The following is a 17,259-nucleotide window of genomic DNA, read 5'->3' on the forward strand; positions in this document are numbered from 1 at the left end:
GGCACCACGCTGGGACTCACTGAGCTCCTGAGAGCGACCCATTCTTTCACTAATGTCTGTAGAAGCAGTCTGCAGGCCGAGGGGCTCGGCTTTATACACCTGTGGCCACGGAAGAGACTGGAACACCTGAACTCAGTGATTAGGATGGGTGACTGAATACCTTTGGCAATATATAGTCTATGTTAAATAAAATTAGGCTATTTTCATCTTGTTCATTTGCTATAATTGATAAAAGCAAGCAGGCCAAGTAGTGATAACATGAAAACTACTGAAAGCTTTTATGTTTAATGTGACAATCCTGTCAGTTCATATGCTAAAATAATGCTAGATACATTCCTGTCAGGATTTCAGCTCATTTGAAACCCCCCAATTACCACAAACTACCCCCAATAAAAATATTTGGTTGTGTGTTTACAGTTTGTCAGTGCATTCGTATCTTATCTTTACAGGAGACAGAGAGGGCCAGCCACAGCAGGGCACCTTCACAACGGCAAGCTATGAAAGGAACCACAGTAACCACATTAATAGTGGCCCACCTGGAAAAGTATTTGGGTGGGGGATCCCAGGACCACAGTTGAGAAACAGTGCTTCAGACTTTTATTGGTCAGGTTTTAAAGGCCCTAACTGGACAGCACAGGAGGCAGCACAGACTCCGACACAGGAGCTTGAGTCGTTGCTTCAACAGTTCCCTGTGGCAGGTGACCAAAAAACTGCCCAGCCATATTCACAGGAGGGCTGAAATGAGAATGGGCATGAGGAGCCACTGGAGTCCACGAACTGGAGGCCAGATGCTGGTGACTATGTCCATGAGAATGTCCACAATCATGCCCGTGGCTATGCCCATGGCTGGATCCAAAGCTGCGCCCAAATCCATACCCCGAGTACGGTGAGGGCACCGCGTAGTTCTGTTGGGTGTAGGTTGCGTATGGCCAACCATCTAGACTGTTAGGTGGGCTCCCTGTAGCTTGAGGAGTGGACGTGGGTGCTGGAGCGTAGGCTTGAACAGGATATGATCCCGGTGGTGGGCTGCATCTGAAACAGTGACCAGTACAATTTAATGTCCACATACTGCAACATATAGAGAATGAACTGGAAAACATGATGGAAAACACCATGTAATAAACTGGCTGATACTGATATTAACATTTTTACTGCATTTTACAACGTAAAACATATAGATAATTAATTTGACATAGCCATGATACAGCAATGACCTGCCCTGATAATTACTATAAACATTTACATTATTTGATGTGAATATTTTACGGTATATAGCAGATGCTCTTTTCCAGTGGCCACTTACAAAACTGTGACAACTGTGAGTGTCTGTTAGGTCACGATGCAGAAGTGGGCAGTAATTACGTTATTCCCCATAGCGGGAATTTGGGCTTTTAGGAGAAAACTGGGCATAAATAAACAGAAATTATCAGCTGTAAGTCCAATATCAGAAAACTTTCGCCTTAATCTGCGATACTGCGATAATAAATGATACAGGAATAGAGTGACCACTCACATGGCGTGCAGGGTCTTTTTTCGCTCCTCGGCAGATGCGGGGACGAACTGTACACCTGCTATCTTCTTCAGTAACCTGAAAGGCATTTTCTTCTCAAGCACACAAGCTTTGGACTCCGACATCTCCAACACTGACAACCACCCCATGCCATCTAACACAAAGCCTCAAGTTAAGGACGTAGCATGTAGGTGGAACTGCACAGAGCTAGCCCCCAGCATTCACTAAACCACTTTATACAACAGTCAGTTCCGGCCGCGCGAGCTGATTGGTTGAGAGGCGTCTAACTGCCCTGTTATTTCACCAGAACATCACAGGTTTTCCACAAACACTGCATCACTCCACTGAGATGCTGTTGCTAAGCAACGACTTTGACAGCTGTAGGAGCCATCTGAATGTTTTCACTTCTTACTTTACAACATGAGAGCGAGTCACGGCCGAAGGCGAGTGTCCGTAGATCATCCCAGCCGTGATGTTATTGGTGATAACTCCCTCCTCGAGTGCTCTACTGCTTTAATACAGCAGGTAAATAAATACAGTAAGAAATGAATAAACTGGCCGTGAACGCGGCTTTAATATGTTTTAATGTTCAGCTCCTTCCTCCTAATTAGAGCTCCTTAACGAGCAGCTTGTTGCTACGTCAGAGTAACGATCTCCGCCCACTCGCTGCTCAGACTAAACTAAACTAAACGGGCTGTAAGAAGCTTTACAGACCGGCTGGAACAAAACAACATTAATACTGATCTGGAGAAACTGACCAAACTGAGCTGAACCTGATATTGGGTCAGTTTTACGGCTCAGTCTGATTTGGTCCGACTCTGAAGATCAGACGCGTCTGGCGAATGGTGTTGGGTTCATTTCTGGCTGATTCCAGGTTGTTCAGCTGTTCTTCTGTCACAGCTGCCGACTGAAAAGCTGCTCAGTGGAGACGACAGTTTGGGAATTTAGTGTAAGGAGCTGGAGAACGAACTGCCGGCTGAGCAGCGAGTGGGCGGAGCTCGTTACTCTGACGTAGCACGAACTGCTCGTTAAGGAGCTCTAATTAGGAGGAAGGAGCTGAACATTAAAACATATTAAAGCCGCGTTCACGGCCAGTTTATTCATTTCTTACTGTATTTATTTACCTGCTGTATTAAAGCAGTAGAGACACTCGAGGAGGGAGTTATCACCAATAACATCACGGCTGAGATGATCTACAGACACCAGATCACAGCCGGGATGATATTTCACTGACTGGTGTTCGGGCACTAGAGAAACAAAATGTCAATTGTTTTGTCTTTTTAAAGCATCACGGATTAAAAGGTTAAATCTTCAATCAAGAAATATCAGGACAAAAACAACAGCCAGTCAAAAGGATACATATCTCTCCTATAACTACAGCCACAGCGTTGCACAGGAGCACAGTGTTTGGGACGAAGAGCGTGACTAGAAGCAGGAGAAGCCAGGGTAGAGATGCAGTGGGCACATTAACGCCCAGCAGGAGCGCCTTCCGCATGCGGGAGCTGATGGTCACCATGCCCAGCACGGCGAGAGAAACTGGGATTAGGCCTGAAACAGAGCTCCTGGCTGACGGAGAAAACAGGAGCAGCTCCAGGAGAACATGCAGCAGGCCAACACAGGTGGAAAGGAGGAGTAGCTGGTGTAGAAATCGCACCGTGCCAATTCCTTTCTCTAATCCACTGCAGAAGATCACCAGCACCACAATACTGAGGAACAGGTGTGCAACGTCCTTATGGTAGAAGCTGTATGTGAGGAGTCTGTGGACTGGAGTGGGAATGAGAGAAGGACTGGGATGTAAACATCGAGCAGACATTCAGGTAGCTGGTATGGCTATATAATATCTGCATAATAGCAATAACAACCAACATGCATTGCTGGTAGTCAAGTCAATATTAAGCACAGTTGAGTGCGGTGGGTGAAACTTTATATTCCTTTATTAAAATATGAATTATGAATTTAGAGGTACATCAAAAATCCAATTGGGACTCTACTGCTACTGCACTGTGGTTTGGTTTTATAAGAACAGATGGTTTACAAGAACAAAACAGGAAAATATTACGTGTTATTACAGGTTTATACTTTATTATTATTATTATTATTATTTAAATCTTTGTAAATGCAAAGATTACTTATGGGTGATTTTGTGAGGTATTTGTCAATGTTTATTAATGTAGTTGAGTAACATGCACCCACAGAATATCGGTCACTTCACGGGTTATCAATAACTGGTCGTATTTATTGATAAGCTACACCCAGAGGAGGAACCACATCAGGCTCTGAACGTTTTGTTTAACACAGGGTTCAATGGAGGTCATAACCCTAATTCACTGACAATGTATCTCAAAACAATCGTTTATTATCAACAACTGACACTTTGATTATACATTTATACATATTTCGTACCGTCACTTTGTTTATGCATCCATGAATGTAAACACAGGTTATGGTTACAGTACAGCACCTCTGCACTGCCAGCTGCCCAGTATCCATACAATCCACTTCTTAGCTTTGTGCAGCGCATGTTTTTATTGGTTTCCTATTTTAGCGTTTTTAGTATATTTTATTATTTATCTTTACTTTCTCTTTATGCATCTGTAAATAATGCAGTGTTTTTGTTTACCTGTTAGTTTTGCTCTTTACTGTACTTTGTACTGTCAAACAATAACATAGAATAATAATGACTTATTGTCCTATCCTGGAGGCAGCGGTGGACAGTAACTGAGTACCTGAGTAACTGAGTATCTGAGTAACTGAGTAAATGTAATGAGTTTCTGTACTTTAGTATTTTTGGTGTATCTGTACTGAAGTTTCTCCATTCTGGACTTTTTCCTTTCACTCCACTACATTTCAGAGTCTAATATCCGACTTTTTCCTCCTACATTTTGAGAAATCTGCCGTTCCTTTTGGTTTCTGTGTGTATAAAAACGTCACATGTCAAAACGAAAGAAGCGCAAAGCCAGAGCACCAATCAGGGCCCAGCGGTCACTTTGTTTAGAGCTGGTTTTGACCTGTTGGTCATACCGACCCAGTGCAGCACGCGGTTCAACGTCAGCGCAGCAGCGTAAAACTTTGGGAGAGTCTGTTCAACATAAATGATGAACTAACCTAACTTTGTGTAAATAGAGCTCAATATAGAAATATGTCCACATATGCAGTCGAGACTGACGCGGCTTTTTTCTGAATTTCTACAAACACCATTTCATTTTATAGTAAATGAGTTTGGGCTGGTTTATGTTTATGAACAGACGCCTACAGATCAACATAGTAAAGGAGCTCATCTGTGATCCTGAGTTTAAAGCCAGTTTTTATTCAACTTAAACTTGGAACTAAGTTGTAAATAAATCTGAAACTGAAACTTTGCTTGTGTGTAAAAAGTGATTTCAGAGCCACTCGGTTCTCCCTGATGGAAACTGTTTACCTTCAGTGTTTTGTGCTTCTGATCATTTTAATAGACGTCAGCGTCACTAATTAATGACGTTCTATTAAAAGACTGGTTTACCAAGAGAGACGCTGGAGGACTTTCACCTGAAATGAGTTCATGAAGCCAGTCTGGTTATAAAAATGATAACAGGACATCAGAGCCAGAATTCCTCTTTTAGTACTTTTACTTTATACTTAAGTACATTTGAAGGGAAATACTTTAGTACTTTTACTCCAGTGGAGGTCTAAAGGGAGGAACTTCTACTTTTACTGGAGGAATATTTATCAACTTTAACTCCAGTACATGGTTTGAGGTCTTCGTCCAGCTCTGGCTGGAGGTAATGACCTTCCAATTACATGACCGAAACGATTTAGAACACGTGGTCAGGGACGCCTGTGATTGGTCAGGAGACTCACAGCACACGGTAAACAAAAACAGACGGCTTCTGTGTTTTGTAGATGTTGACCTGCTGTTATGAAGCAGTAACGACGCCGTGTCCGGCTGGCTGTGTGTTTTAGCCAGCGGTGGAAAATCCAGCTCCAGAAAACGAAGATCCGTCCCAGGATTTTGTTCCAACGCCCTGGCTGCTCTAGTTAGATCAAACCACCAGCGGAGCTGTTCATGCAGTTGGAACAAAAACCTGGGAAGGATTGTTTACTTTCTGGAGCTGGATCTGGGTTTATCATGACGGTATCTCGGGTTAAGTCGCTTCCACAGGGCTGGCTGGTTTAATAGCGCCTTACCGTGTCCGCGGAGGACCAGGCTGGACTCCAGGCTCAGGGAATGCGCGGAACTGCTGAAGGAACCCGTAACGACGCTCAGCGCGCAGGACACGAGCACCGTCAACACGACGCCGCCGGTCGCCTCCGCGTCCGACACCGCGCGAGAAACCCTCCGCAGCGCGTTGCCTAACATTTTCACTGCCCAGTCTGCTTCATAACGCGAGGGCACGAAATGAGTCCCAATAAGACCGCGGAGGGAACACGCCACGCGGCCCGGGCTGCTCCCCACTTCCGCGCTGAAAAACCTCCCCCGACCGCGTTCGAGGGGGTTGAACCGCGCAGGGTTTGCGCAGCCGTCGCGTCCTCGTCGTGTCGTCCTGTCCTGTCTGTGTCGGAGCCGGTCTTGGTTCATTTCCTACAGATTTCCTTTTGTCAGTCAATCCTCGCACATTCTTCACTGCTAAAGCGCGTGTAGTGGCTTACAGGACCAAAACAGGAATTATTTTACATGTGTTCAAAAGCAGACAGCTTATTATTAGTTTATTATTATTATTATTTACAGTTTGTAAACACAAAGATTATTTATTTTGTTAAGTATTTGCTAATGTGTATTAACGTAGTTTAATGAAATAAAATGGACCATGCATTTGCACCCACAAAATACGGGTCACGTTACAGCAGGGGTGCACAGCTCGGGTCAGGGGTGCACAGCTCGGGTCAGGGGTGCACAGCTCGGGTCAGGAGGGCCGCTTTCCATCACAGTTTTGAGGTTTTCCTACTCAAACGCAGCCGTTATACCTGCCCATTAACAGAGCAGGGTAAGCAGGTGTGCTTGAGCAGATAACACCGTGCAGGAGCTGCGCCCCTGCTTTACGGGTCGCCAGTGCCTGGTAGTATTTTTCGATAAGGACTTTTAGGCCATCGAAATGTCGGGTTTTATTCACGGGTTCACCTGTAAACATGCGCTGTGGTTGAGCGTTTGATAAGGGAGCACAACTCATCAGAACACCGCCTCGGGCCTACGGTTACATGCAGCTTAGTGACGTCAAACTGACGTGCGGTAGCTTTAGCTTGTGTGCCGCAATAAGACGAGGACCCAATGATATTTGGGAGAAATATTTGGGAGAAATATTTGGGAGAAATATGTCCACAGGACAAAATATATCAGGGGTGGACAGGGGTCATAAAGCCCTATTCACTCTGGCTGTAGAAAATTCCTGGAGCTCCTAATATTGCGGCGTGACACGGACTACAGAGTGACGAATGACTACGGTGGGCTATAAAGCTCCCCGTTTTTCTGCCACTCTGTCACCAGTCACTGGACTTCACTCGCTCAGATCGGTGTCTTTATCCTCTGAACTTGCCCTAGTGCAGCATCAGTGAGCCGGCATAGTGGTTTAGCCCTTTCAGTAGGCTAACAGCAGCTTCTAGCACCAATGAAGACATTTACGCAAACGTAGCTCAGGCTAACAGCTCCACACAGTGCATGGGTCAGAGCTGAGCCTTTATTTTAAACCCGGTGCCGTGACGCTTCAGGGAGCTGGAATAATGGAATTTGAGTCGCTTCCATATGTGCTATTGAATTCCAATACGTATCCGATCTGCGGCGCTGTATAGTCAGAGCCGGTTTGTGAGGATCCTGGCCGCTTCCTATTTCCCACGTTATATCAAAAATAGGACTACTGAACAGCAGAGGGCGCCCGCGAGTGAGTCCTCAGTGAATGGAGTGAATGGAGCCCAATGGCTTAAAGCGAGAAGTTAAAATAGCTTCTAATCTCTTGCCCAGAACTTTCCTTTCATTTTAGACAACAGAACGACGAATTTCACTAAAACAGGCAAAGAAAACTACAGCAAACGGGTTATGATGATTGATGGGCGAGCGGAGCAGCTCATTGGCTGTTCGCGCTCTCTGACGTCATGAATGTACAGGAGGTGCCGTTTAAACTCCTATAACTCGAGTTTAAAAGCTCTTAAATATAACAGTGGTGTTAAAATGTTTTACGCCGTTCAGGAAATGAATCTATTCTTTTACCTTAAAAATGTTTCAGCATTTATAAACTATGATTCTGCTCAGATGCTCCATATCAACCCATTCATTTTGGACTCACTCAGGAGCGCCCCCTAGTGTCTGAGAAACCTGGAAGACGTTGCAGAGCGGGAATTCTCCTCTCTACAGGTTCTCTGGTATAGTCTGAACAGCCAGATCGGAATTCATGTTTATTTATTTTATCCAACAGTTTACTGCACAGTCCAAACATCTCGTAGAAGGATGCCATATTTTACTATATTGGACTGATATATTCAAGCGCCTTTGTGACGTACACACAAGCTGCTACATGGTGCCCCACGGATTGCTATGAGAAACCTGTGTTTTCAATGAATATATGTGAATTATGTGCTATAGATACACTTGATATAAATATCTGTCTATGTAATTTTAATAACCCATTCAAGAAGATTTAACCATTTCATTGATGAACATGGATGAAAATCTGTGTTATTCAGGTTCTGTTCTCTCATACAACCAGTTCCAGCACTTCCCGTGAGGCTATGAATATTAGTTCATAAAGTAATAACCCTGTAAATGAGGAGGGCCCAATTTTAAGAGGTTAACAGCGATGCTGCCAGTATTTTGGAGATCATTATGTGGATTTAAAGACTGGAAGCGTATGAAAATGCCTTGTATGGCATTAGATAAACAGAGTAACTACAGTTAGCCAAACTTAAATGTGACACAGTGAACAACCAATTAATTACCATTAAGATATAATTGCCAGAAATGTTAAAGCTACACTGTATTTCCAAAAGTATTCACTCCCCCATCCAGATCAGTGCAGAATGCAGGTCCATAAAGACGTTGATGAGCCAGTTTGGTGTGGAAGAACTTGACTGGCCTGCACAGAGTCCTGACCTCAACTCCATAGAACACCTTTGGGATGAATTAGAGTGGAGACTGTGAGCCAGGCCTTCTCGTCCAACATCAGTGTCTGACCTCACAAATGTGCTTCTGGAAGAACGGTCAAAAATTCCCATAAACACTCCTAACCCTTGTGGAAAGCCTTCCCAGAAGAGCTGAAGCTGTTATAGCTGCAAAGGGTGGGCCGACATCATATTAAACCCTATGGATTAAGACTGGGACGTCACTCAAGTTCATATGTGTGAAGCCAGACGACCGAATACTTTTGGAAATATAGATGTTCCTATTATTTGTATAAAGTGTATCAGGAGGGAGCAGCACTTACAAATGTCTTAGTTATATTTACTTAAATATTTCATTTATTGTATTTAAGTATATTCACTCATAATACTTTACTACTGAAAGTTAACGAGTGTCTGTTTTTAAAGGCTAATTGGTCCAATCATAACACCACCACAGGTTTTTGGTCTAGGGTGATTAAAGGTTTCAACAGGATCCTACAAGGGCAAGCTGGATAACCACCCAGATGTTAGATCTGGAACGTTTATTTTGAGATGTATCTCGTTATTTATGCAGGAATATGAAAGTGATATGCATTACATTAAATATAGTAATTAGTTTGAAGCATTCAGCACCTGTCGGGTTTGTTCAGTGCTGTTATGTCCCTTTGTCACAAGGCCCATAGTGTCTGCAGCACCAGCGTCTTGAAATAGTATCTAAATATAGACGAAGCCATTAGGTTATTATTCCATGAGGCCAAGCTGGAACGGAAAAACAGGCATGGGCCCATTCCGTTCTCTACCTCAGAGCAAAGGCGTTACAGCTCAACACCTACACTACAGCTCGGTCTGCGTCTGATATGATGTCACATATTTCTCATCACATTTCTGAAATTCCGAGTCTCTTGAACGTGTAATGAGCCCCCCCCCCCGTCTGTCTGGGGTCCCCCTGGAGGAAGGTCACAGAGGAGCTCAGAATAGGCCGACAGCGGAATGCCACAGCCTGTTTTGAGAAGGATATTGTGGGAAGGGTAAAGAATGGAAAATAGGAAGTGTTAGTTCAATATTACAGTCTTCATTGGAAAAAGTACTTCCTTAACACCAGGGATTCCACCGGTGGCCACTGTGCATTACTTTTCATCATTTAACGGACAGGTGGACTTTAAAAACAGGAAGTGTTAGTTCAATATTAGAGTCTTCCTTTGAAGAAATACTTCCCTAACGCCAGAAGTTACACCAGGAGTCATTGTGCATTATTTTACACAATGGAACTGACAGATGAGGTCCACCTACAACACTGATGTGGGTTTATATGTCAAAAACAGTCATAATTCATTTTTACATGACCATTTTCTAAACCCCTTTTACGGCATATGCCAAAAGTATTCGCTCGTCTGGCTTCACACACATGTGAACTTGAGTGACGTCCCATTCTTAATCCATAGGGTTTAATATGGTGTCGGCCCACCCTTTACAGCTATAACAGCTTCAGCTCTACTTGGAAGGCTTTCCACAAGGGTTAGGAGTGTTTATGGGAATTTTTGGCCGTTCTTCCAGAAGCACATTTGTGAGGTCAGACACTGATGTTGGACGAGAAGGCCTGGCTCACAGTCTCCACTCTAATTCATCCCAAAGGTGTTCTATGGGGTTGAGGTCAGGACTCTGTGCAGGCCAGTCAAGTTCTTCCACACCAAACTGGCTCATCCACATCTTTGAATATCCGTGACTGTGGAATATTTAGTAGTGAGGAAATTTCACGACTGGACTTGCTGCACAGGTGGCGTCCGATCACGGCACCACGCTGGAATTCACTGAGCTCCTGAGAGCGACCCATTCTTTCACTAATGTCTGTAGACGCAGTCTGCAGGCCTAGGGGCTCGGCTTTATACACCTGTGGCCATGGAAGTGACTGGAACACCTGAATACTTTTGGAAATATAGTGCATCTTAAATTTGTTTCTGTGCCTTTAAGAGGGTCTCTAACACTCCTTTTAACTTCAGTGTGAATGAGTGGGGCTAAAGTGCTGTATGGTTGAACAGCAAACAGGCGAAGGGTCACAATGTAAGACGCAGCACAGAGATTCCAATATCCTGGATACTGATAGAACTCAGTTTGCTCCGATATTAAACAGTCCTGCTGTACTTTTTATTACAGCTCTTTTATTATGAGTTCTTAAACATATAAAGGCTGGCTTAAATCAAGCCTAGTGTAAATAGCTGTTACTATAGTAACAGCACCAATAGTAAAAAAACAGGCAAAAACAAAGCGTGAGACAAAAAAAACCAAAGGCCTGCAGGCACTCAGGGCTGGGCAGGACAAGGTGTGCGCCAAACGACAGGTATGATGCAGACCTGGGCGGAACCTCCTGGAGTGCTGGTGCTGATAGTGAAGATAAGGGTGTCTCACAATCTCGGTCCAGGGAGGCGGGACGTTCTTCAAGATCGTCAGACCAGTTGTGGTTACCTGTGCAAGGTGACGACAGACAGGCGTGTGATCTATCAGAGGAATACAGACAGACTGCCCAGCGTCTGTTTCAGACACAACACGTGTTTTTGTTCCCAGAAAACCCACCTGTAAAGAGGCTGGATCCGCTTATTAAGCCGAGGAGGGGTCGAGCCGGACTGGATGGATGCGGCTCCGCTAACGGACGTGATGACCTGAACGGTGGAGCCGTCCTTCTGCCCACAAGGTACCGGGCTCACAAAACATCACGGCTTTAGTCGGTTTCAGTCCGTTTCAGGCAGAACACCGCGACACGGCAGAGCTTCGGCCGTCATTCCGGACAGAGACCTGATGTCCAGCCTGGGGCTGAAGCTCAAACTGGTTCTACAGTCAGGATCACACGAGTCTTCATCCTCAGACTCGAGTCAGTGCACTGACACTTACATTTACAGCGTTTAGCAGATGCTCTGATCAGAGCGACGTACAGGAAGAGCTTCGTCTGTCTAGAGAAAGTCTCTCTGCTAGTTACCAGCAGGTCAGAGAGAGAGACGGTCCTGAGCTCAGATACTGATAGAAACAGTCACTGATACAGAGAGAGAAGGAGCAGAGCTGAACACAGAACTCTGAGCCCTGCAATACAATAAACTACAATACAATAAACTACAATACAATAAACTACAATACAGTAAACTACAATAACAATAAGCTACAATACAATAAACTACAATACAATAAACTACAATACAGTAATCTACAATACACAGTGCAGTACTGGCGTCGACGCACCGGCGCAGTCGTAGTTTAAATGTGCTGTGCAGTGGGACTTTGTAATGAAACTCTGAGTGTAGTTCTGCCGGTGATTCTGGCGTTTATGCCGCTGTGTTAATGGACCGGCGGACTGTGTCCGTCTGGAGCTTCTCAGCGCTTAAACCGAAGCCCACGACGGCGTTTCAGACCTCCACAGTAAAGTCGGCATATTTCGAGAAAAAAAGTAATATTTTGAGAAAAAAGTTTTGTAATATTTCGAGAATAAAGTTGCAATATAAAAAAAGTCGTAATATTTGGAGAATAAAGTCGTAATATTAAGAGAAAAAAGTTGCAATATTTCGAGAATAAAGTCGTATTATTTTGAGAATAAAGTCGTAATATTTGGAGAATAAAGTCGTATTTTTTGAGAATAAAGTTGTAATATTTGGAGAATAAAGTCGTAATATTAAGAGAAAAAAGTTGCAATATTTCGAGAATAAAGTCGTAATATTTTGAGAATAAAGTCGTATTATTTTGAGAATAAAGTCGTAATATTTGGAGAATAAAGTCGTATTATTTTGAGAATAAAGTCGTATTATTTTGAGAATAAAGTCGTAATATTTCGAGAATAAAGTTGTAATATTGTGAGAATAAAGTCGTAATATTTTGAGAATAAAGTTGTAATATTGTGAGAATAAAGTCGTAATATTTTGAGAATAAAGTTGTAATATTGTGAGAATAAAGTCGTAATATTTCGAGAATAAAGTCGTAATATTGTGAGAATAAAGTCGTATTATTTTGAGAATAAAGTCGTAATATTGTGAGAATAAAGTCGTAATATTTTGAGAATAAAGTTGTAATATTGTGAGAATAAAGTCGTAATATTTTGAGAATAAAGTCGTAATATTTTGAGAATAAAGTCGTAATATTTCGAGAATAAAGTTGTAATATTGTGAGAATAAAGTCGTATTATTTTGAGAATAAAGTCGTAATATTGTGAGAATAAAGTCGTAATATTTTGAGAATAAAGTCGTATTATTTTGAGAATAAAGTTGTAATATTGTGAGGATAAAGTTGTAATATTGTGAGAATAAAGTTGTAATATTGTGAGAATAAAGTCGTATTATTTTGAGAATAAAGTCGTATTATTTTGAGAATAAAGTCGTAATATTTTGAGAATAAAGTCGTAATATTGTGAGAATAAAGTCGTAATATTTTGAGAATAAAGTTGTAATATTGTGAGAATAAAGTCGTAATATTTCGAGAATAAAGTTGTAATATTGTGAGAATAAAGTCGTATTATTTTGAGAATAAAGTCGTAATATTGTGAGAATAAAGTCGTAATATTTTGAGAATAAAGTCGTATTATTTTGAGAATAAAGTTGTAATATTGTGAGGATAAAGTCGTATTATTTTGAGAATAAAGTCGTAATATTTTGAGAATAAAGTCGTATTATTTTGAGAATAAAGTTGTAATATTGTGAGAATAAAGTTGTAATATTGTGAGAATAAAGTTGTAATATTGTGAGAATAAAGTTGTAATATTGTGATATTGTGAGAATAAAGTTGTAATATTGTGAGAACACAATATACCTGACGACTTTATTCTGGAATCCGCTGTTTACTGTAAACGCCGCTGTAGAATTCGGCGCTGACCGTTAGCTACAATTTTAAATCGGTCACGCGCCCAACGGTCGGAGTGTTCTGCAGCTAAAGCTAAGGCTAAAGCTAAGGCTAAAACTAAGGCTAAAGCTAGCTAGTTTTCCGCAGCCTGTTTTGGAGCCAGATAAAGTCGGGAAATGGGAGAAAAGATGCCGAAGCTGGTAACTACCAGTCATTTACCCCACATTCTGCCTCGTTCTGGTTCTGGTTCTGGTTACCGGCAGAGGTGAAGAGCTCGACGTTTAGCCCCAAACCATCACAGTGCTGATCCAAACCGAACTTACTGCTGTTCCTCAGGAGCGGAAAACCGCGGTCTGTTCTCAGCACATAAAGCGTCTGTCAGCGCAGGAACCGACTTTTAAATCGTTTTTAGGTCTTAAAGAAAGTGAGAAACAGCAGAACTGCCCCCGATTCCCGCTCCGCGCGGCCCACCGAGCAGCAGCGTTACCCCCAGAGATTAGCCGCTGGAGCAGGTCTGTCAGAAATGCACGGAACGGAGTAAATCGCTGCTGCTGGAAGAAAACCTCATTTTTCCAGTGTTGTTTTTGACATATTTTGGAAGTGCCTGGTCCACTTTACATAGTGTGTACATTTCATGAAGAGTGGACCAAAACAAACGACCCAGAATGACTTGAGGGTGAAAACGTCTGGTTCCATTGACTTCCATTAAAAGCCAAGTAGGTCTTTTCCTTCTCCTGTGAACTTACCATTTAGACATTCCATGGACAGTAAGTGGGAGAGAGGTCGGAATGAGGAAGGAAAATGATCATCTTTTTAAAACTTAACAGTGGCTTAGGGTTTAATGTACATACGGTTGAATGAATTTCCATGATCTTCTGAAAGCATCGACTCGGGTGTAACGCTGGACTTCACGGTATAATGACAAGATCCGTGTTTAGCTCCAGCTGTACTTTTCTAAAACGTATTTAGAAACAGGTTTAATGACAAACTGTAATCTGAGCTCCTCCTCAGACAGAGGGTGGCACCTTGTCCATGTGGTGGAAACAAATGTGGCTTTTCCAGTAATAATAATAGAGAACAATAGAAAGATGACCTCACAGGTGAAACACAAGGCAAGGGAAAAATGTTTAAAGACATGTTTACCTACCACTGAGGGAGTGTGTGTGTGTGCGCGTGTGTGTGTGTGTGTGTGTGTGTGTGTGTGTGCGCTCTCCACTATAGTTTCACAAACTTTGCACCTGTTATCTAAGATTAACATCGGTATTGATAAGACAAATCACTGCAGCTGTGGATGTAATATTTCCCCTGCTGAACAGGCAAGAGCACTTACTCAATTTTAGGTGTGTTCAGAATCGTTATGTGACTAATGCTGGTGTGTTTGCTTTATATTGTTTGTAATTTACTTAACATTCTCTTGCGTAACATCTAATAAGCCACTTTTCTCTGTTGTTCATTTGCTTTGTGTGTGTGTGTGTGTGTGTGTGTGTGTGTGTGTGTGTGTTTTGAATTAGATGTGAACCTAACACACACATTCACTAAGCAAGCAGCCACGGAGCAATCACCCAGAATAAAGCCCTATTTGAGCTGGATTAGTTTCAGCCGGGGAGGAACTGCGCTTTGAGTGATTACTGACGAGATCCGTGTGTGAAATCCGTGTGTTTGTAGTTATAATTCCAGATGGAATGACCTTCTGCAGGCGTCAAACGTGGAGTTTCTTCAGTAATACTAGTCCCAGTCAGATCACCCTCACGGTAGAGTGATGACAAATCCCGGGGATGAACGTCGGCACCTCCGTATTTTAATCGACAGTAATTAAGTAGAGCTTTGGCACAGTTTCTATATCAAGTTCAAAAAAGAGCCATAATCTAAAACAGTTGGTGATGGACGGATTAGAAGGAGAATGACATCAAATGTCTTGAAAGTACCTCTCGTTTTGTCCTCTTAGGCTTTCTCTTTGAAATGGCTAATAAACAAATACATAATAATAATAATGATAATAATAATTTGTACAGTTTTGAGTGAGTGATCCATTCTCCCCAAAATGTATAATTCATTTTAGTTATTTTAAATATCACTTAATGGCAACTTTATTATTACACCAATCTTGTATGTACACTCATTATACATTTTACTCAGGTCCACTTTGCAGTTCTACGATTATAGATTGTATTCCATCTGTTTATCGGAGTTACCCACATAAAATACGATTATAAATACTATCTAGTGTATTAGTTTTCCCCATAAACTTTGCCCAGTGAATATCTTACTGTATACGTTCTGCAGTTACAGACTGTCCATCTATTTCTCTTCACTTCGTTAGCCGCCTTTCACCCTACCACCGTCTAGAAAGTGGACCAAGAAGGTAGGAGTATCTAATAGAGTGGACAGTGAGTGGACACAGTGTTTAGGGGCAATAGGGGCAGTCGTGGGCTGGAGGTTAGGGAACCAGCCCTATGACTGGAAGGTTGCCGGTTCGATCCCCATTGCCGACAGTCCATGAACTCCCAACTCCCCGGGTGCTGCGGATTGGGCTGCCCACTGCTGTGGGCAAGTGTGCTCACTGCCCCCTAGTGTGTGTGTGGTGTTTCACTTCACAGATGAGTTAAATGCAGAGGTGGAGTTTCCCCGTTTGTGAGATTTAAAAAGTATCACTTAATCACTCACTTTAAAAACTGATCCACTCGCACTAGCACAACACACACTAACACACCCAAACAGTACCTGCTCTGTGGGGGTCCTGACCACTGAAGAACAGAGTATCAGAGAAACAGATGCACACACACACATAACAAATTTAATGAATCATAAAATGACAGATGTTGTTATTTGAGATTAAATTAATTGTAATTATAAGATTATATGAAAAGACAAACACTCCATATCAACCTTAGTATTCTGCTAGTGGTCTCAAAGTCGGGACAAACATCGCAGAGTTTTCCAAAATCTAAATAAATTCAAAATGCTGTCAGATATTTTCAGCATTCAGTATTTTTCAGCATTTTTGTGTGATCTGACCACTGTGTGCTCATGTCCATTCTGTTTCTACATTTCTACACGTGTTCACTGATAAATACATTACACACAATCAAAGTACGGAAAATGTATGAAGCACCTAAATGCATTAGGGACGATATCTGTGCTAGTAGTGAGCTCTCAAACTGCCTTTGTTCATTGCAGAAGAATGGTGAGCCCAGCCCTCTGCGGACGGCGTGGAAGGCTGAGGAAAGTTCTGGACCATGTCCTGCTCATTGTCTTTGTCCTGCTTGCTCACACAGGTAAGGCTGCACTACGCCCACTATAGCAGCAATCCACAATGCAGTGATTTAGCATTTAGAGTGTGAAGTTTGTCTCATGTCTACACTTATTTAAGAGAATAGTCCAGTAGAAAATCAAACTTGCAGTCTTCTACTTGGCTCAGATTTAATCGGTCAGCGCAATTGGTGTCCAGATTTTGCTTCTTTCCAGGCAAGCATTGCTAACAAATGCTGGAAGTCAGTAGTGAGCTACATCTTTTCCATAAGTTCATGCCCAAAACGGCTCTCAACCCACTCAGAATGCCCCTCGTTACAGCTCTTGGTTAAGGTCACACAGCCTCAGTACGGTTTAGGACGCTGTATGACTTGTTGTGAACTATTGAAATGAACTTCTCTGTGTATCTGAACAATGGAGGCACTTATTTTAGATCAGAATCAGAATCAGAATACTTTATTGATCCCAGAGGGACACTGCAGATGAATTCCATCTCCCCTGTAGAATCCCACTTTCCTTTGTGTGCGCGGACGCGGCGCAGGTGTACAGATGGGACAGGTTCCGTTTGTGATTGGTTTTGTTTATTTTTATAAACGTCTGTTGATCTGAAGATGGTGAACAGAAACAGT

General features: G+C 42.5%; 3 protein-coding genes across 5 annotated transcripts in view; 2 read left to right on the forward strand and 1 right to left on the reverse strand.

The window, feature by feature from the left end:
* pora (P450 (cytochrome) oxidoreductase a) overlaps positions 1 to 694 on the forward strand; it is a 28,526-nt gene extending 27,832 nt beyond the window's left edge. The window contains exon 16 of the mRNA XM_037547353.1: positions 450 to 694. Within this exon, the coding sequence (XP_037403250.1) occupies positions 450 to 501 (52 nt within the window). The 3' untranslated portion in view covers positions 502 to 694. The remainder of the gene's footprint in view (positions 1 to 449) is intronic.
* Positions 581 to 5,982, reverse strand: rhbdd2 (rhomboid domain containing 2). The gene is made up of 4 exons (XM_017722476.2): positions 5,675 to 5,982; positions 2,870 to 3,274; positions 1,514 to 1,664; positions 581 to 1,032 (listed from the first exon to the last, which is right to left on the reverse strand). The coding sequence occupies exons 1-4, from the start codon at positions 5,844 to 5,846 to the stop codon at positions 621 to 623; spliced, it is 1,140 nt and encodes a 379-aa protein (XP_017577965.2). The 5' UTR covers positions 5,847 to 5,982; the 3' UTR covers positions 581 to 620.
* A 5,023-nt stretch (positions 5,983 to 11,005) lies between these two features.
* The window catches only part of LOC108442456 (adhesion G-protein coupled receptor G2), a 37,364-nt gene continuing 31,110 nt past the window's right edge, over positions 11,006 to 17,259 (forward strand). For all 3 annotated transcript variants that reach the window (XM_017722494.2, XM_017722496.2, XM_017722495.2), the window contains exons 1-2: positions 11,006 to 11,258; positions 16,559 to 16,656. In XM_017722494.2, the coding sequence (XP_017577983.2) occupies positions 16,563 to 16,656 (94 nt within the window). In that variant the 5' untranslated portion in view covers positions 11,006 to 11,258; positions 16,559 to 16,562. The remainder of the gene's footprint in view (positions 11,259 to 16,558; positions 16,657 to 17,259) is intronic.

Source organism: Pygocentrus nattereri, chromosome 18 (assembly GCF_015220715.1).
Source record: "Pygocentrus nattereri isolate fPygNat1 chromosome 18, fPygNat1.pri, whole genome shotgun sequence".
NCBI lineage: Eukaryota > Metazoa > Chordata > Actinopteri > Characiformes > Serrasalmidae > Pygocentrus > Pygocentrus nattereri.